We start from the raw sequence: 19,554 nt of genomic DNA on the forward strand, positions 1-19,554 counted from the left end.
CCCAGAACGGGGATTATTCCAGCAAGGGGAGAGTGGGGAAGGGTCTTGGCTCCCCTGCAGGACTGAGGGACATGGTGGCCTGGTGTGGCATGGCTGGGATGTCCCCTTCCACCCCCGACGAGCGTCAAGCAGGGGGGTTGGGTGGAACAAGGCTCAGACGTCGGGGTCCTGCCACGGGACCTCTCCCTCCCCTCCTGTCCCCACAATGAGGGTGCAGAAAAGAAATCCGGGCGGGCTGGAGGGGAAAAAGAGCCCTGAAACCACACCTGTGCTGGCCCGAGGGATGCTCAGGAGCAGAGAGGGTTTGGGGAGCTTCGGCATGCTTGTGGCTGGGGGCTTCTACGTGAGCCCCAGCCCTCCCATCCCTGTGGGCAGGGGAACTGCAGCAATTAGCTCCAGAGGCACACATTAACCCACCCAAGGGCGGCGATAACCGCACCCCTTGCTAGTTGGTTTCAGTGGGCATAATTAAGAGCCAACCTCCCTTAGGCAGACCCAAAATACCATTGGCAGCTCTTGGTAATGGCCACGTGCTGAAGCCCAGGTTGGAGGACTTTTTTTATTATTATTTTATTATTATTTTATTATTGCATTATTGTATTATTTTATCTTTTTAAAAGCAATACACACCCCTAATGAAAGATGAAGAAAGGTCAGTATTTTCAGAGCCACTGCTGACCCTTGGGTGTACTTTTTGAGCAACGGCAAAGGAGCAGAATTTCCCACCTACGAGCTGATCAGCAAATCCACCCCATGCCCCTAAGATTACGCTCCCCAGATGATTAGTTTCCTTTCCAACTACATGAAAGCATGAAAGCACTAGCTGGTGCAATGGCAGCGACCATGGAGGTCACTGCCACACCCTGCCCCTTGCAGCAAGGACTTGCAGAGTTTAGCAGAATTGTACTTGGGAACAAGAAGCACACTACACAGCTCTCTTTCTTTGTTTCTGCACGGCTTCTAAAGAAAGCCATCATGATCAAGGGGGCCAAGAAGCAACGGGAGGGAGCCAGGTGGGCCCCCATCGCCATTCCTGCCTGCCAGCCACAGCTCTGGGCACGTCCTCTCTGCCATGGTACCTTTGATTGGTGGTTGTTCATACTCTCTTTCTCCTTCCACTGCTTTCTCTGACGAGGCTTTCCATCTCTGAGTACCTTCTTCAACAACTTCTTTAGGTTTTCGGCCTCCCTCTCAGCCTCCCTCTTCCTCTCAGCCTCCCTCTCCTGCTCAGCTCTCTCATACTCGGCTTTCAGATCTGTTGAGAGAGAAGCAGAGATGTCTCAAAGGCAGGAGATGAGCCCCAGGCCCCCAAGGAGTACTGTCCCTCCCTGCCGTGCCAGTCCCTCTCCAGGCAGTGGCATTTCTCCAGCCCCAAAATTACTTTTTATCTGCTCTTCCTTCTCCGTCAGCTCACGGTCGACTTTGAGGATGGTTCTGGCCATAGACTCTGTCTTCTGGAGGAAATCCTGCAGCACAGCATCCGCCTGCAAGGCCATGGGGAGGGCAGGAGTCAAGGGGTGAAGCAGCAGCTCCGGGTGCATGGTTTTTTGGGAGAGGGCGGTGGGACGTGGAGCCTCTGCCCTCGCCAGGGAGCTGCTCATGTTCCTACCTTCACCCCCTTGCCAGGCAGTGCCCGGTATTGCTCCACCAGTGCCTGCTGGTCTCTTTGGAAGAGCTGGTAGCCCCCTGACATGAAGTAGACCCCGTCATTGATCCGTCTGTCCAAGTCCTGGAAGAGCTCCTGGAGGGCAGCTGTGCACTTCTTGTGGGATGCCCACTCATTCTGGACCCAGAAATGATCCTTTAGAGCCTCTAACTGAACCTGTGCAGAAGGACACAGAGGGAAGGCATCAGCCCAGGCCGAGTGGCCTCCACCACTCTCAAACTAGGCAAAAAAAAAAAAAAAAAAAAAACACCTGTTGAGCACTGGAACGGGCTGCCCAGGGTGGTTCTGGCGTTTTCTTCCCCATGGAGATATTCAAGATCTATCTGGACGCCTACCTGGGCAACCTGCTCTAGGGAACCTGCTTTGATTCTCGAGGTCCCTTCCAAGCCCTACAGTTCTGTGTGTGAGAATAAAGCCAGGCTGGCATGGAAATGGGGATCTGCAGCCTGTGGGGTGATCAGCGGGGAGGTGAAGCTCCCATGGGCTGCAGACAGGCACGCTAACTCCTGTCCCAGCACCCAGAACCCCCATGAGATAAACCTTTCCACTTATTACTGTCAGGCCTGGTGTCTTATAAAACCAGCCATTAGCAAAGAACCCAAAGCCCAGAAATGTTTTTATAAATATATTTTATAAAAAATGTTTGTATAAATATATTAATGGCAAGAGGAAGGCCAAGGAGAATCTCCATTCTTTACTGGACGCAGGGGGGAACATGACTACTGAGGATAAGGAAAAGGTTGAGGTTCTTAACGCCTTCTTTACTAGCCAGACCACTTATCCTCGGGGTATTCAGCCTCCCAACCTGGAAGTCTGGGACGGGGGCAGAAGAACCACCCCCACAGTTCAGGTTGGGGACCTGCTGCTCCACCTGGCCAAGTCCATGGTGCCAGATGGGATCCACCTAAGGGTGCTGAGGGAGTTGGCAATGGGATTGCTGGGCTGCTCTCCACCATCTATCAGCAGTCATGGTCATCTGGGGAGGGCCCTGGAGACTCGCTAATGGGACACCCATCTATAAGAAGGGTCATAAGGAGGACCCGAGGACCTACAAGCCCGTCAGCCTGACCTCGGTGCCAGGGAAGGTGATGGAACAGGTCTTCTCGAACGTATGACCATCCAGCTGGCGACCGGTCACCAGTGGTGTTCCCCAGGGATCGGTGTTGGGCCCATCCTCGTTAATGTCTTTATGGATGGCTTGGACAAGGGAATGGAGTGCACCCTCAGTAAGTTTGCAGATGACACCAAGATGGGGTGAAGTGTCAATCTGCTGGAGGGTAGGAAGGCCCCGCAGAGGGACCTGGACAGGTTGGATCGATGGGCAGAGATCAATGGGATGAGGTTCAACAAGGCCAAGTGCTGGGCCCTGTACTTGGGCCACAACAACCCCATGCAATGCTACAGGTTTTGGGGCAGAGAAACACTACAGGTTTTGGGGCAGAGTGGCGAGAAAGCTATGCAGAGGAAAAGGATTGGGGGTGTTGGTGGATGCTCGCCCAAAAGTGAGCCAGCAGTGTGCCCAGGTGGCCAAGAAGGCCAACGGCATCCTGGCTTGTCTCAGGGATAGTGTGGCCAGCAGGACCAGGGAGGTGATAGTCCCCTGGTGAGGCCGTACCTCGAGTGCTGGGTTCAGCTTTGGGCCCCTCACTACCAGAAGGACATCAAGGCCCTGGAGCATGTCCAGAGAAGGGCTACGAGGCCGGTGAAGGGCCTGGAACACAAGTCCTGTGAGGAGCAGCTGAGGGAACTGGGAGTGTTCAGTCTGGAGAAGGGGAGGCTCAGGTGAGACCTCATTGATCTCTACAACTCCCTGAAAGGAAGGTGTGGGGAGCTGGGGGTCGGCCTCTTCTCACAGGTAACTATTGATAGGACTAGAGGGAATGGTCCCAAGTTGCGCCAGGGGAGGTTCAGGTTGGAAATGAGGAGACATTTCTTCTCAGAAGGAGCAGTCAGGCACTGGGACGGGTTGCCCAGGGAGGTGGTGGAGTCACCGTCCCTGGGGGTGTTCAAGGGAAGGTTGGGTGTGGTGCTTGGGGACATGGTTTAGTGGGTGACATCGGTGGTAGGGGGGTGGTTGGACCAGATGATCCTGGAGGGCTTTTCCAACCCTAATGTTTCTATGATTAGAGGGCACAGCACTGGCCTGGCCAGCAGGGACTACACTACTCCCCCCAGGCTAGGGGTGACAGTCTCCCCGGGGGGATCCCGGCCGAGGTGCGGAGCACCCACCATGAGCTCTGCCTGGAACCGCTCCCTGCTCTCCGCGAAGGCACGTGCCATGAAGAGCTTCATCGCCTCCTTCTCACACCGCGCGTGCAGCTCCAGCAGCTCCTGGGTGGTCTCCGTGGGCAGCCCCTGCTCCATCTGACCCCGGTACAAGGCCACGGCCTCCTTCACCGCCTCCGAGTTTTCGATCTCTGCCAGGGCCAGCACCGCGTTCTCCAGGCATGGCACGGCCCCGCTCTGGATGGCTTCCACGTAGCTCACCACCAGGGTCCCCAGCCCTGCCGGGGAGGGGTGACAGATCTGCAGCACGAGCAAAATGACCGGGGTCCTACCCTATCCCCGCTGCCAGGATCCCCTCGCAGCCCCGAGCTTCTTTTTCTAGCTCTTTTCCAGTCACACGCAACAGCTAAGAGCTCCAAACTCAGAGGTAAGCGCCACAGCCGGCACAAAACAAAAAACGTGTCCGTGTCCCCCCCCAGCAGCGTTTTGCTCTGCATCTGAGCCTTGTCCCGACACAATCCCAAGGGCCTGGGCCCTCTGGACATCAGTACTCACTGCTCCCCGTTATCTTGTGGCCACCAGGGATGGTCTTGGGAAGACAATTCTGCCCGATGTAGCTGCAAAATCTCTCCACCTGCTGCTGGAATTCAGGGTCGAGCACCTCGTCTGGGAGCTCCTCCAAGCGGGGCAGGTCCCTCTTCCTGGCTGGCTGGTCGAAAACGAAGCACTTGCGCTCCGGGAAGAGCTGGTGGATGCATTCCCGCAGCCGGTTGTAGTTCTGGGCCTCCTGGCTGCTCCCTGTGGGGTGAGAAGGGCCAGAAAAAGCCCCCGGGGCTCAGGCTCGCAGTGCCTTCCACCGCAGCTGTGTCCGGGGCTGGATGTGTCCAGCAGCACAGCACCGCTCCCCTACCATCCTGCAACTTCAACGCGTTCTCCAGGTATTCGTCCTCAGAGATTTCCTTCCCGTCCACCTCCAGCTGCAGCGTGAAATCCCGGACAGCCCAGACGAAGTTTGGGAAGAACAGGGCACGTCTGTCCAAACCCGGCTGCTCATCTTCTGCCTCCTTGGGTGCTGTTTTCACCTGGACGTACTCTGTCAGCTTCAGCACGTAGCTGGGGAGCTGGCTAAGGAAGCGGGGACCTCAGCTCTGAACACAGGGGCACCCCCGGCCCGCGAGCACTTGGCACTTCATGAGCACTTGTGGAGCCTTTTCGGGGACAGAGGCCAGCCCGGTCCCACCAGGAGGAGGGAGAAAAGCCCTGGGGACACCGAGCAGCTCCCTGGGCACCACTGGGAGGTTTCCTCTCCCCACACAAGGATCTGGGATGTGGGATCCCTGTGGCCCCCAGGCAGGGAGCAGGGGGCATCCCGTGTGCCCCCACTCAAAGGATACTGCAGGTTGTCCATGGCCTGCTGGTCAATGGTGCCCTTGCTGTTGTAGATCAGGGTGCTGGAGAGCAGCACGGCCAGCACGAAGATCCACGTGTCATTCTTGGTGTCGCCCTGGAACAACGACCCCAGGTTCTCATCTTATCCAGCAGCCCCGTGCAAGACCCCTTCAGGCACAAGCCCAAATACCCGGACCCTGAGTGCTGCCAGCCAGCATCCCATGGCAAAACCATCCCCTGGGGATACCCCACAGTATCTCCAGGGCTTCCTACATCTCTCTATCCTCAGTTCTTTCACTCTCAGGGTCCCACAACGTGCTCCCTGAGCTCCCCAGTCCTGCTCTGATGCCGTTCGCCAGTGAAGCAGAGGAATTTGGCAGCTTGTCCACCCTGCCAGCCCTCTCCTCGCTCCCCGGGCTTTCTGCCCCACGGGGACAGCTCCGGTTCCAGAAGAGGATCCTTCGTGGAAGGGACTAAACCCAGAAAGCCCAGGCCCGAGGGAAGCCCCTCCTTCTCCCCCACCTTCTCAGTGTCTCCCAGCCCTTCGGTGTCCAGCAGCACCAGCGTGTGTCCGGGCTTGCAGGGGTGAGGCACACACCACATCCAGATTCCTTTGGTGTGTGCCCGCACGCTGGAGCCCAGGGCGAAACCTGTGGGTGCAAAGAGCCTCAACGGCGTGAAATACCGAGCAGGAGAAGCTGAGCACCTCGGCCAGGCCAGGGGATATGCACATCTTGTCCCCTTCCCCTACCTCTCCTCTGCCCCGCCAGCCTGTTCAGGAGGTAGGACTTGCCGCTGCGGTACGGCCCGGCGATGGCCACCACCACCATGGGCTGTGTGATCCCTGACAGCAGCCACAGGGCCTCCGGCTGCACCACGAGCCCCTTCCCCTTCTCATTCTTGATGAGGCAGACGGGCTCCGGCATCTGGATTTGGGATGCCATTGCTCACAGCCACGCAGTCTGCAGGGGAGACGGGCTGGTTAGCTGGTTAGCACCCCACCCCAGGGATATCTTCACCTGACTTCATTTCTCCAAGCCAAGCAGAAAGGATGCCCTAGCTTCCTCCCTCCGTACCTCCTCTTTTTGCTCCTTCCAGGCTGAAGCTTCAGGGAGCTCATGAAGATCTGCATCGTGCCCAATCCCCCCAAAGGGTCCAAGCTGGGGGCAGGCACTGGGGGGTTGCACACAGGCTCCCAGCCCCCTGTTCCCTTTGCTCCATCCCGGAGCAAAGATGGAGCCAACCTCTGGACCTCTCCATCCTCCCCCTGGCAGGGAGCTCTTCGGCTTGCTGGGGTCCGTGGGATCCCTTTCCTGTGCCCCCTGCCCATAGCTGCCTGCGTGGGGCTGGGGACAAGGGGATGGGGATGGGACTCACCTTCACCTTCTCGGGACTGCAGCAGCTCTGCAGCACCGTGGGCACTGGGCTGCCTTATATCCCGTGCCTTTGTCCAGCCCTTCTCTGCCTGTTCTCGGAAATTACAGAGAAGAAAAAGAATCGGAACTGAAAGACGGTGACTGGCGGTCAGGAACACCCTCCTCTGCCTTTCCCTGTGTCCTGGTGTTGGCTGGGATAGGGTGACTTTTCTTCCTGGTAGCTGCCACATCACTGTGTTGGGATTTAGGATGCGAATACTCTTGGCAACTGTGGTGGTTTAACCCGGAATCACCCAAGTATCACACTGAGGTGATAAAAAATGGAGGTAAAAGATTGTGGTTTATCCCAGAGTCACACTTAGGTGATAAAAAACAGAGGTAAAAGCTTGTGGTTTAACCCAGAGTCACACTTAGGTGATAAAAAACAGAGGTAAAAGCTTGTGGTTTAACCCAGAGTCACACTTAGGTGCTAAAAAAACAAAGCTAAAAACTTGTGGGTTGAGATAAAGACCGTTTAATAGGACAGAAAACGAAGGGATAATAATAACAATGATGTCCCATTGGCCAGGTTGGTTCTGCTGTGTCCCCTCGCAGCTTCTTGTGCACCCCCGGCCTCCTGGCTGGTCGGGCAGCACGAGAGGTTGAAAAGTCCTTGGCTTAAGGACTTAAAAGAGTTTTGGGCATCACTTCAGGGTGCAGAGGGGCACCAGAAGGTGTGGTGTGCCCCGGTCTTTCCCCTGCCAGCAGTCAGAGGATGCTGGTGCACTCTGTCACTGGTTTCTCTGGCGTGCCCGATGCTTTCTTCTTCCTTTCTTCTTTCTTTCGTGCTTTGCCTTTCCCCACATCTCCTCCAACCAATCCTGGCCGTGGTGAGGGCCCTCCTTTCTCCTGATGGCTTCTGGAGGCATGGGAGCCCCCAGTCACAAGAGGGCTGAGTAAATCCCACAATAAAATGATGCTGCAAGTAGATGGAGCTGTTTCCCAAAGCAGAGCCGCTGCAAAGGACTTTCAAGAGCGACGCTGAAGCGATACTTGGAGGAGCAGAAGCGTCTCCTCATCGTGAGCTTTGATTTTACAGCAGAGTAAAATCTGCTGGATTTTATGGAAGAACAGGTTTTCCACAAAATTCCCACTTAGCCCAATTTTGCCACGGTAGTACGTGTGTTGTCACGAACGAGGGAGGTAGCTGCCATTTTCCCAGGAGCAGCTGGTAAATGCAGTCCTCCGCAGGGGTTTGACAAGTTGTTTGGCTTCGTTCTTGTTTGGTTGGTGGGTTTGGTTTTTGTTTTGTTTTTTCTTTCCATTTCATCAGCTCCCAGATGAAAGCCATACACTTGTTCTGGCCAGAATCCTCAAACACTTCAAAAAGAAATTTAAAAAGTCATTTTTCCTTGAGGTCTGAAGGGAGGAAACATCACTGAGCAGTGCAGAAGGCACCCAGTGACTGCAGATAGTCTCAGGACATCCAGCCCCTTTTTTTTTTTTTTTTTTTTTTCCAAAACAGTGGCTATGAGAGGCTTCCCCCTTACCATATTACTGGCAGTGCCTATAGGATCATGGAATTATTAGGGTTGGAAAAGACCTCCGAGATCCAAGGTCCAACCGTGCCCCTACCACCGATGTCACCCACTAAACCATGTCCCCAGGCACCACGCCCAACCTTCCCTTGAACACCCCCAGGGACGGTGACTCCACCACCTCCCTGGGCAACCCGTCCCAATGCCTGACTGCTCCTTCTGAGCAGAAATGTCTCCTCATTTCCAACCTGAACCTCCCCTGGCGCAACTTGGGACCATTCCCTCTAGTCCTATCACTAGTTACCTGTGAGAAGAGGCCGACCCCCAGCTCCCCACACCTTTCTTTCAGGGAGTTGTAGAGATCAATGAGGTCTCACCTGAGCCTCCCCTTCTCCAGGCTAAACACCCCCAGTTCCCTCAGCTGCTCCTCATAGGACTTGTGCTCCACAGAGGCATAGAAAATCAAAATACCACCCATGCCCCCCTCCAGAAGGTGGAGCAGAACATCTCAAGCCAGACTAGGACAACTTGGGTTCAAACTCTGGTGCAGGCACCATCAACAAAGGTTGCTGGTGGTCGAGGAGGGGTGATTAACCTTACATATCCACGTACACATTCAAGATTTTCTGCTTTGGCAGCACCCTTCCAACACCGAGGAGCCAAGGCTCAGGTTTCTCTCGCAGTTCTGGTCAGAGCTGTGGGACAAGCCAAAGGCAGGGGGATTTTCCAGAGCACCGGGTTCAATCCTATTTAAACCTGTCATGGGGTTATGATCATAGACTGCAAAGGAGACCACTAGAGGTTTAGTAAAACAAAATAAAAACTAGAATGACAACATGACACATCTCCCCTTGCTGTGTAAGCTACGAGGGAGAGAGGAGGGCCGTCTCTTCCCCAAGGGATGGGAGCCAAGGGGGGCAAAGTGGCCGACAGGACAGTAGCCTCCCTGGCCATGACCAAGGTGCCTGAGTGAGGTGAGCAGGGCAGAAATGGGGACAGAAGCCAGGCTCAACCAACAGCCCAGGTCAGCAGGCAGGTCTGGGCCCAAAAAGTCAATCTTTAGGCCCACATCGGGCCCCACGATGGCCAAGGCTTGGAAGTCAGCCTGCGGGCAGGATCCACAACTAGCCATGAGCGCGGCCAGAGCTAGGAACCAGCTCTTCTACAAAATACGCCCGTCAAGGACTGGAAACCCCAAACTGAGCTTAAACAGGACCCACAGGCGGGGGTCGGGGTGGGTGGAAGCCCTGGATGAGGCCATCGAGGCCTGCGGGCCCTCAGCGCCCTCGGCCATCTTGGAAAGGCCAGCGACCGAGGAGGTTCCTCGTGTCTGGAAAACGGAGAGGTTGTTCCCATCTTCCAGACAAGCATGAAGGTGGATATAGAAACTAAAAACACCTTTTGAATTGGGACGGGATTGGTGATTTCTGGAGGAGACGCCGGGGACGCCTGATGGCAGCCTTCCCCTCAAGGGGGGCTACGGGAAGGCTGGAGAGGGACTCTGTCAGGGAGAGTAGTGATAGGACAAGGAATAAGGGTTTTAAACTAAAACAGGGGAGATTTAGATTAGATTTGAGGAAGAAATAATTTCTTATGAGGGTGCTGAGGCACTGGGGTGTCGCCCAGAGGAGCTGTGGGTGCCCAAGGCCAAGTAGGATGGGGCTGGGGGCAGCCTGGTCTAGGGGAAGGTGTCCCTGCCTGTGGCGGGGGGATCTGGAATCATAAAATCATGGTTTGGGTTATAGGAGACCTCAAATATCATCCAATTCCAACAATTAGATGATCTAATTCGATGAAGGAGGGGAATTCCTAACTGCCTTCTGTGACACAATGTGCACAAGGCGGACAGGGGAGGTTGCGCACCTTGACCATAGCAAGACATCTGCCACCAACTCCCATGGTTTATTTCTCAGCGAATCGGTGAGATAGGGACTGGATAGAGGGTATTAAGATAAATATAGAGATAGATATATAGATACATAGATGATATCTAGATGATATCTAGATATATAGATGATATCTAGATAAAGCATGTGGGAAATTGCCAGCACCCTCAGGCCCAAATCCGATCAGCAGCACCACATCCCGAGGGTATTTCAGTGCTAGCTTATCCGTCACCAATCAACGCTTGGGCCAGTGCTGTTTAACGTCGCCCCCAATCCCCTGGGGATTAAAAAATTGGGGCAGAGTGAGGATTAGCATGCACAATGCCGTGCAGTGAGTGCTCGGGGGGGGGTGCTGAGCCTGACAAAAATTGTTTTTTTTTTTTGTCATGGTGTGGGCTGGACGCATGTGGCAAAATGTCAAAAAAAAAAAAAAAAAAAAAAGGGGTGGGGGGGAAATGAGGCAAAGGAGCTGTAACACTCAGCTACAGACCACAGCAGAAAATGGAAAGATTTGAGATCTGAGTCCTGGGTGGCTGGTAAGAGAAAAGGGGGTTCAGTGGCCATCCATTTTCTGATGGTGAGGAACCTCCTTTTCCTTTTCCATGTCTGTAAAGTCCAGTAGGAGACCTTCTGGATCGATATCAGGGACTATTGGCTTCACTGATTCCTTAAGCTGAAAAATAAAGAAATCTAAAAAAGGCAGAGATCCACTTTTTCTTAGCTAGCCACTGAAATCTTCCCTTATTCATTCCACCCAGTATTTCCCCAATTGGTCATGCAAGACTTGAAGACAATTATGGCCAGCACCATGGCTAATTAGGACTTCTGTTTTAACGAGTGCCCTGGCGCATTTGTGCAGACGCCAAGAGGAAGCCGAAGAGAGCTCTCAGGAGGTTGAAGTCAGAAGCAAACTTGGAGGTTTCTGAAAGTCTTAACGGGTCCCACCGGGGGCCATCCCAAACGAAGTTGTCCCTCCGGGGGCTTTGCCACCTCTTCACCGATCCTCCCCTCTCCTCGTCCCTCTCCCCAGCCTCACGGGGGGGGGGGGGGGGTCCCATCTCCCTGGCTTCGCCGATGTCTCCCTGGCCTCCCTGGGCGCTGCTTTAAAAACGAAGCTTGGACGTGGTGGCTTGGGGACGTGGTTTAGTGGTGACATTGGTGGTTGGACCAGAGGATCCTGGAGGGCTTTTCCAACCCTAATTATTCTGGGATTCTGTAATTCTGTGATCCCAGGGGTTTGTCGATGCCTGAGCTCCCCCAAAAGCTCACTGCTCACCAAAGACCCTGCTCCCAAACTCGCTTCCAGCCTTATTTTGACGCTCTCTTCCCCCTACGAACACCCGTTCTTGTGTCGCCCCTAAATCCTGGCCCTGTTTCTGCTCCAAATATCTTTTCTTTGAGGTCGCCACCACCCCCGAATTACTCAGGGACTCCAGCACTCAGCTCTTCTCTGCTCCTTCCACAGCCTGGGCTCAAACCTGGCCGTGAGAGTTCCCCCTCCCCTTCCTCACCACCCTCCCCGCATCCCCCTCGATCCCGCTGGGACCTTGGCATCGCCCGCCGAAGATTCCCCAAAAGGACCGACAGAGTCTCAGACTTCTGCAAAATTTTGTATTTAGGCTGATTATTATTTTTCTCGCGGAAATGATACAAACGGGCCGACGACTCCGGTGCGGAGCTCCTCCAGACGTGCTGCCCAGGGAAAGGGGCGGCTCGACATCGAAATCCGGGGATTTGGGAAATTAGCGAGCTCTCCCCTCTTCCCCACCGCTGCTTTTTTTTTTTTTTTTTTGAGATGTTCCAGAAACTCAACAGTTTCGGGCAATTCACGTGGCAGTCCCGCTGCTCGAAGCTTCAAGCTTCCATCAGAGCCCGTTTCAACCCCAGAAGCCCAATTCCGGCCCCGGGAGAAGCATCGGAAACAATGAGGGAAGGAGACCGGCCCCAAAAGCCAACCCGAGCCCCATCCCCGTTCCCAAACTGCGCCCGAAACCCAGCCGTACCCCAAAGAGAAATAACCCAAAGCCGGTCCCAACCCAAACCTAAAGCGTAAGGTGCCCCCGAACCAACCCCAGAACCCAGCCAGGAAAACACCACGCTGACCGAACCCCGAAATAACCCCACTGCCAACCCCGTCGCTAACCCTAAACCTGCCCCGGCCGTAAAGCCAAGCCATAAACAGAATCTTAAGCCCCAAAACCAGCTTCAAGCCAAACCGGGCTGACCCCGACCCCAAAGGCGACCCTGACCCCGACTCTGACCCCAAATGCAACCCTGACCCCGACCCTGACCCCGACCCTGACCCCAATCCTGACCCCAACCCTGACCCCAACCCCGACCCTGTTCCCCCCCACAGCCCCCGGCAAGGACCCCACAGGTCCCTCCCCAGCACAGCTGGGCTCAATGAGAGCCCCCTCCCCCAATGTCCCCATGTCCCCCCCCAAATGTCCCCATATCCCCCCCTAAATGTCCCCAATCACTCCCCAAAACGTCCCCATGCCCCCCAAAACACCCACATGTCCCCCCAAAACGCCCGCTTGTCCCCCCCCAAATGCCCCCAATCACCTCCAAAACGTCCCCATGCCCCCCCCAAAATGTCCCCGATCATCCTCAAAACATCCCCACACCCCCCCTAACATCCCCCCCCCGAAACATCCCCAACCTCCCCAATGTCCCCACGTCCCCCCCAAATGTCCCCATGCCCCCCCCACCCCCCGAAACACCCCCAGAAGTGCCGACCACTCCCAATTTCTCCCTATTTTATGTTAAAGTCACTTTACATGTAAAATACAAAAATAGGCCCCCGGGGGGGGGGGGGGGGCGTGACCCCCCCCAAAGCTCCAGGGGACACAGTGCGCACCCCCCCTGTCCCCCCCCTTCCCCGGTAGCCCCCTCCAGGGGACAGAGCCACCAAGGGTGGGGGGGGGGTTGTGCTGCCCCCCCCCTACCCCCCCCGAGGTAGTCAGTGCAATGGGGGGGGCACGGGCAGACCCGGGTGTTGAGGGGGGGGGGCACAGCGCTTTGGGGGGGGGACAGCATGGTGGGGGGGGACACAGCGCTTTTGGAGGGGGGGGGGGGGGGGGACAGTGTGTGACAGGCTCAGATTGGCACCAGAACGGACAGACCCTGATTGGGGGGGGGGCACAGGGTGGCTCTGGTCTGCAGCCCCCCCCCAAAATAAAAACCCTTTTTTTTGGGGGGGGGGGGGAGAGGTGAGGCTGGACCCTCATTGCTCACCCTGGGGGGGGGTGGGGGGCACACCAGTGTCATGGGGGGGGCACCTCTGAGGGATGCCCCCCAAGTTTGGGGGTGGGGGGCTGGAAAATCCCCTGGTAGTGGTTAAGGGGGGGGGGGGGTAGTGTTTTATGTCCCTGGACAGCTTGGGGGGGAGTCCCAGGCTCCCTGGGGGGGTCCCAGGCATTTGGGGGGGGGGTCCAAGGCCACTTGGGGGTGTCCCAGGCTATTTGAGGGGGGGTCCCAGGCTATCTGTGGGGGGGGTCCCATTGAAAATGGGGGCACCCAAGCCCCATGTGAGGGTCCCAGGCTATTGGGGGGGGAGGGTCCCTATCCAGGAGGGGGGGCACCCAAACCTATTTGGGGGGGGGCCTCAAGCCCATGGTGGAGCAGTTGGGGGGATACTATTGGGGGGGGGGGCACCCAGGTCCAGCAGCGGGGGGGTCCCAGCATGTAGTGACAGTCCCAGGCATGTGCGGGGTTGGGGGGGGGGTCTGGTTAAAAAGTGGGGGGGACAGGTTTGGAATTGGGGTGGGGGCACCCAGGTCCTTCGGGAGGGTCCCAAAAAAGAGGAGTGGGGGGAGCAGAGAGGGGGGTGGGGGGAGCGGGGGGAGGGGTGGCGCAGTTCTGAGGTTCCAGTGGGTTTTTTTTTGGGGGGGGGGGGAGCCCCCCTCAGCAGCGCCCCACCTTGGCGTCGCCGATGGCCCCCCAGACGTCGAAGACGAACTCGTCGGGGAAGGCGAAGTCGCCGAGCTGCGAGTCCAGCGCCTGCGCCAGCGCGTCGGGGTCGCGGGCGTCCCGGCCCAGCTCCACCATGGTGGCGGCTGCGGGGACGCGGGGACAGTCAGGGGACACCCCGGGGGCACCCAAGGGCCCCCCCGGGGGCACCCATGGGACACCCAGGACGTCCCAGCCCGAGGGAGAGCGCCCCACGTGCGGCCCCGTATCCGCACCGGATCGGTGGGTGCCCCCCTCAACACCCCTGGGTGCCCCTCATCACCCCTGGGTGCCCCCCCCAGCACCTCTGGGTGCGGGCACACCCCTGGGTGCCCCCCCCCCGCCCCTCCCCAGCACCCATGGGTGCCGGCTCACCCAGCTCGGTGTCGCGGATGCCCATGTAGCTCTCCAGCAGGTCGTCCACCTTGGCGATGGCTCGCTCCTCGAAGGCTGAGGGCTGCGTGGGGAGGGGGGGGGAAACGGGGGGGTTACTGGGGTGCTGGGGGGCTCCCCCGCCCCAAAAAAGCACCCTAGGGTGGCCCACCTGCTCCTCCACGGTGGCGGGACCCCGCGCGCGCAGCCGCAGGGTGCCCCGGCCGGTGCCCAGCTGGGTGCCGCCGCCTCTGCCCCCCGCCGCTCGCTGGCTGATCATGTCTGAAACGGGGTGGCGGGGGGGTGGGGGGGGAGGAAAAAACAGGGGGGCCCCAAAAGGTCGGGGTGCCCCCCGTTAGGATTTGGGGGTCCCCCGTGACACCCCGGAGTTAGAGGACCCCCAGCAGTTTGGGTTTTGGGGGGCTGTGACCCGCCCCGATCGGCTCCTGCTGGGTTTGTGGGGTCCCCTCGTCTCCCCCCTGGGGCAGCGTCAGGCCCCCCCCTCAGGGTTTTGGGGTCCCTTGCGTACTACGTAGCCCTCTATAAACCCCCCCCTTGGGTTTTGGGGTCCCCTGGGTGCCATGCAATCCTCTATAAAACCCCCCCTTAGGGTTTTGGGGTCTCTTGGGGGCTATGGAGCCCTCCATGAGGGCCCTCTGGAGTTCTGGGGTCCCTTGGGTGCTACGTAACCCTCTATAACCACCCCCCCCTGAGTTTTGGGGTTCCCTGGGTGCTATGTAACCCCCTATAAGCCCCCCCCTGAGTTTTGGGGTCCCCTGGGTGCTATGTAACCCTCTATAAGCCCCCCCCGAGTTTTGGGGTTCCCTGGGTGCTATGTAACCCTCTTTAAGACCCCCCCTGAGTTTTGGGGTCCCCTGGGTACTATACAACCCTCTATAAGCCCCCCCCGAGTTTTGGGGTTCCCTGGGTGCTATGTAACCCTCTTTAAGACCCCCCCTGAGTTTTGGGGTCCCCTGGGTGCTATATAAGCCTCTATAAGAACCCCCCTTGAGTTTTGGGGTTCCCTGGGTGCTACGAAGCCCTCTGTAAGCCCCCCCCTGAGTTTTGGGGTCCCCTGGGTGCTACAGCCCCCCTCCAATTTCAGCTCGGCCCCGTCCCCACCCACAGCGCCCCCAGCGCCTCCCTTCCCCGAGCCCACCCCGGGGCGCCCCCGAACCCCGAACCCACGGGGCAGGGCCCCTTCCGCCCTTCGCGGCGGGGCTCCCAGCGCTCCCAGTTCTCCCAGTAGGGGCTCACCGAAGGCTTTGCGGGGCTCGGTGAGGCGCAGGGCGAAGGGGCGCCCCTTGGGGAGCTCCTTCAGCAGCTTGGCCACCTCGAAGTGCCGCGCGCCCACCAGGCTGCGCCCGTCGATGGCCTCGATCATGTCCCCGACGCCGATCACCGGGATCCGGTCGATCACGCTGCCCTCCTTGATCCGCTGCGGGGTGGAGGGAGAACCCACTGAGGACCCCCCCCCCCCCCCCAGACTCCGGGGCCTGACCCCATGGCCCCCTGGGTGGGGCTCGAGGGGGTTTTGGGGTCCCCCTGGGCGTCCCAAAGGGGGTTTTGGGGTCCCAAGAGAGGTTTTGGGGTCTCCATGTGTCCAGATGGGGACTGAGAGGGTTTTGGGGTCCCCCCCGTGTCCAGATGGGGCCCCGGGGGGGGTTGGGGTCCCGAGGGTGGTTTTGAGGTCCCCCCATGTGCCCAGACGGACCCCAAGGGGGGTTTTGGGGTCCCCCCATGTGTCCAGAAGGGGCTTGAGGGGGCTTTTGGGGTCGCGAGGGGTGGTTTTGGGGTCCCCCGTATGCCCAGATGGGGTCCGAAGAGGGTTTTGGGGTCCCCCTGTGTCCAGATAGGGACTGAGAGGGTTTTGGGGTCCTCCCATGTGTCCAGTTGGGGCCCAAGGGGGCTTTTGGGGTCCCTCTGTGTGGCCCAAGGGGGTTTTGGGGTCCCAAGGGGGGGTTTTGGGGTCCTGAGGGGAGTTTTGGGGGGGTCCCCATGTGTCCAGATGGTGACCGAGAGGGTTTTGGGGTACCCCCTGTGTCCAGATGGGGCCCCAGGGGGGGGGTTGGGGTCCCGAGGGCGGTTTTGAGGTCTCCCCGTGTGCCCAGACGGGCCCCAAGGGGGGGTTTTGGGGTCCCCCCATGTGTCCAGAAGGGGCTTGAGTGGGCTTTTGGGGTCACCAGGGGCGGTTTTGGGGTCCCAAGGCGGGTTTTGGGGTCCCCCTATGTGTCCAGACAGGGCCCGAGGGGGGTTTTGAGGTCCTGAGGGGGGCTTTGGGGGGCCCCCATGTGTCCAGATGGGGCCACAGGGGGGGTTTTGGGGTCCCGAGGGGGGTTTTGGGGTCCCCCCGTGTCCAGACGGGGCCCCAGGGGGATTTTGGGGTCCCCAAGTCCCCCCACAACACCAAGGGACACCCCCATGTCCCCCCCCTAATGCCCAGGGCTGTCCCCAATCCCCACCCCCCCAAAAAAACACCCCCACCCCCCCGAGACCCTCGGGGCCATGCCCACATCCCCCCTGTCCCCCTCCATCCCCCTGCTTCCCTCAGGCCCGTCCCTACAGCGTGTGGGGGGGTCCCGTCCCCATGGGAGGGGTCCTGTCCCCACGGGGGGGGTCCTGTCCCCACGGGGGGGCCCCGGGGGGGTCCTGTCCCCGCAGTGGGGTCTCAGGGGGGTCCCCCCACTCAAAAACACCCCCCCGAGACCCTCGGGGCCCTCCCCACTTCCCCTCCACCCCCCTGCTTCCTTCATGCTCGTCCCTACAGCGTGTGGGGGTGACCCGTCCCCACGGGGGGGTCCTGTCCCCACGGGGGGGTCCCAGGGGGGTCCCCCCACTCAAAAACACCCCCCCGAGACCCTCGGGGCCCTCCCCACCTCCCCTCCATCCCTCTCCATCCCCCTGCTTCCCTCAGGCCCGTCCCTACAAGGCGTGGGGGGGTCCCGTCCCCACGGGGGGGTCCTGTCCCCACGGGGGGGCCCCGGGGGGGTCCTGTCCCCGCAGTGGGGTCTCAGGGGGGTCCCCCCACTCAAAAACACCCCCCCGAGACCCTCAGGGCCCTCCCCACTTCCCCTCCACCCCCCTGCTTCCCTCATGCTCGTCCCTACAGCGTGTGGGGGGGTCCCGTCCCCATGGGGGGGGGTCCTGTCCCCACGGGGGGGTCCCAGGGGGGTCCCCCCACTCAAAAACACCCCCCCGAGACCCTCGGGGCCCTCCCCACCTCCCCTCCATCCCTCTCCATCCCCCTGCTTCCCTCAGGCCCGTCCCTACAAGGCGTGGGGGGGTCCCGTCCCCACGGGGGGGTCCTGTCCCCACGGGGGGGCCCCGGGGGGGTCCTGTCCCCGCAGTGGGGTCTCAGGGGGGTCCCCCCACTCAAAAACACCCCCCCGAGACCCTCAGGGCCCTCCCCACTTCCCCTCCACCCCCCTGCTTCCCTCATGCTCGTCCCTACAGCGTGTGGGGGGGTCCCGTCCCCATGGGGGGGGTCCTGTCCCCACGGGGGGGTCCCAGGGGGGTCCCCCCACTCAAAAACACCCCCCCGAGACCCTCGGGGCCCTCCCCACCTCCCCTCCATCCCCCTGCTTCCCTCAGGCCCGTCCCTACAAGGCGTGGGGGGGTCCCGTCCCCACGGGGGGGTCCTGTCCCCACGGGGGGGCCCCGGGGGGGTCCTGTCCCCGCAGTGGGGTCTCAGGGGGGTCCCCCCACTCAAAAACACCCCCCCGAGACCCTCAGGGCCCTCCCCACTTCCCCTCCACCCCCCTGCTTCCCTCATGCTCGTCCCTACAGCGTGTGGGGGGGTCCCGTCCCCATGGGGGGGGTCCTGTCCCCACGGGGGGGTCCCAGGGGGGTCCCCCCACTCAAAAACACCCCCCCGAGACCCTCGGGGCCCTCCCCACCTCCCCTCCATCCCTCTCCATCCCCCTGCTTCCCTCAGGCCCGTCCCTACAAGGCGTGGGGGGGTCCCGTCCCACGGGGGGGTCCTGTCCCCACGGGGGGGCCCCGGGGGGGTCCTGTCCCCGCAGTGGGGTCTCAGGGGGGTCCCCCCACTCAAAAACACCCCCCGAGACCCTCGGGGCCCTCCCCACTTCCCCTCCACCCCCCTGCTTCCCTCATGCTCGTCCCTACAGCGTGTGGGGGGGTCCCGTCCCCACGGGGGGGTCCTGTCCCCACGGGGGGGTCCCGGGGGGGGGGTCCCATCTCTGCAGGGGGGTCCCGGGGGGGGTCCCCTCACCTTGATGAAGGCGTAGCCGGCGCCGTTGTCGGTGATGGTGAGGCCCAGCGCCTCCTCGGACTTGAGCACCTCGACCTCCTTGCGCTGCCCCTTGGTGTGGGCGAAGATGAAGTCCTCGAGGCCGATCTGCCCCCCCAGCAGCTTCTCCATGTCCACCTTGTGCGTGTTCAGCGTGCAGAACATCACCTGGGGGGGGGGGGGGGGGGGCGTCACAGAGGGACCCCCCCCACCCCAAACCCCCCCCCCCCCAACGCCCCCGGACCCTTCCCCCCCCCCCCCCCCCCGGTGCCGTCCCACGCCCTGGGGACAGGCGGGACCCTGGCCCTGGGGATCCCAATTCTGAGCCCCCCCTCCCCCCCAGCCCCGGTCCTGTCCCAACCCTGCCCCCCCCCACCCAGCAGCCAACCCCCCCCCCCCCAACACCCAAAGGTGCCCACCCCCACCCCCGGACCCCCCACCCCACCCAGAGACCCCCCCCCAGTGCAGTCCCACAGGTGGGACCCTGGCCCTGGGGATCCCAATTCTGAGCCCCCCCCCCCCGCCCTGAGTCCTGTCCCACCCCTGCCCCCCCAACACCCAAAGGGTGCCCACCCCCACCCCACCCACAGACCCCTGCAGCACCCAAGGGCGCCCTCAGCCCTGACACCCCCCCCCCACCCCCTCAGCACCCAAGGGTGCCCTCATCCCCGACAACCCCCCACCCCCCTGCCCTAGAGCACCCAAGGGCGCCCCCATCCCCGACAGCCCCCCCACCCCCAACCCCGCAGCACCCAAGGGTGCCCTCGTCCCTAACAACCCCCCTGCCCTATAGCACCCAAGGGTGCTTTGCCCCATTCCCCATGTCCTCCCCCCACCCCCGCAGCACCCAAGGGCGCCCTCAGCCCCGACAATCCCCCAATGCCCCTGCCCTGCAGCACCCGAGGGCGCCCTCAGCCCCGAC

The 19,554-nt window shown here is 60.3% G+C and overlaps 2 protein-coding genes across 2 annotated transcripts; both read right to left on the minus strand.

The window, feature by feature from the left end:
- Positions 1 to 782: 782 nt before the first annotated feature.
- On the minus strand, positions 783 to 6,505 carry LOC121062459 (guanylate-binding protein 1-like). The gene is made up of 10 exons (XM_040542461.1): positions 6,358 to 6,505; positions 6,033 to 6,243; positions 5,804 to 5,931; positions 5,287 to 5,396; positions 4,803 to 5,005; positions 4,448 to 4,690; positions 3,896 to 4,170; positions 1,610 to 1,822; positions 1,382 to 1,484; positions 783 to 1,255 (listed from the first exon to the last, which is right to left on the minus strand). Exons 2-10 carry the CDS (start codon positions 6,223 to 6,225, stop codon positions 783 to 785), a joined length of 1,941 nt encoding a protein of 646 aa, XP_040398395.1. The 5' UTR covers positions 6,226 to 6,243; positions 6,358 to 6,505.
- Positions 6,506 to 13,949: 7,444 nt separating this feature from the next.
- GIPC1 (GIPC PDZ domain containing family member 1) lies at positions 13,950 to 18,837 on the minus strand. The gene is made up of 5 exons (XM_040542513.1): positions 18,615 to 18,837; positions 15,641 to 15,821; positions 14,556 to 14,665; positions 14,387 to 14,468; positions 13,950 to 14,118 (listed from the first exon to the last, which is right to left on the minus strand). The coding sequence occupies exons 1-5, from the start codon at positions 18,795 to 18,797 to the stop codon at positions 13,967 to 13,969; spliced, it is 708 nt and encodes a 235-aa protein (XP_040398447.1). The 5' UTR covers positions 18,798 to 18,837; the 3' UTR covers positions 13,950 to 13,966.
- Positions 18,838 to 19,554: the final 717 nt, after the last annotated feature.

The sequence above is a fragment of the Cygnus olor genome, chromosome 30, assembly GCF_009769625.2.
Source record: "Cygnus olor isolate bCygOlo1 chromosome 30, bCygOlo1.pri.v2, whole genome shotgun sequence".
NCBI lineage: Eukaryota > Metazoa > Chordata > Aves > Anseriformes > Anatidae > Cygnus > Cygnus olor.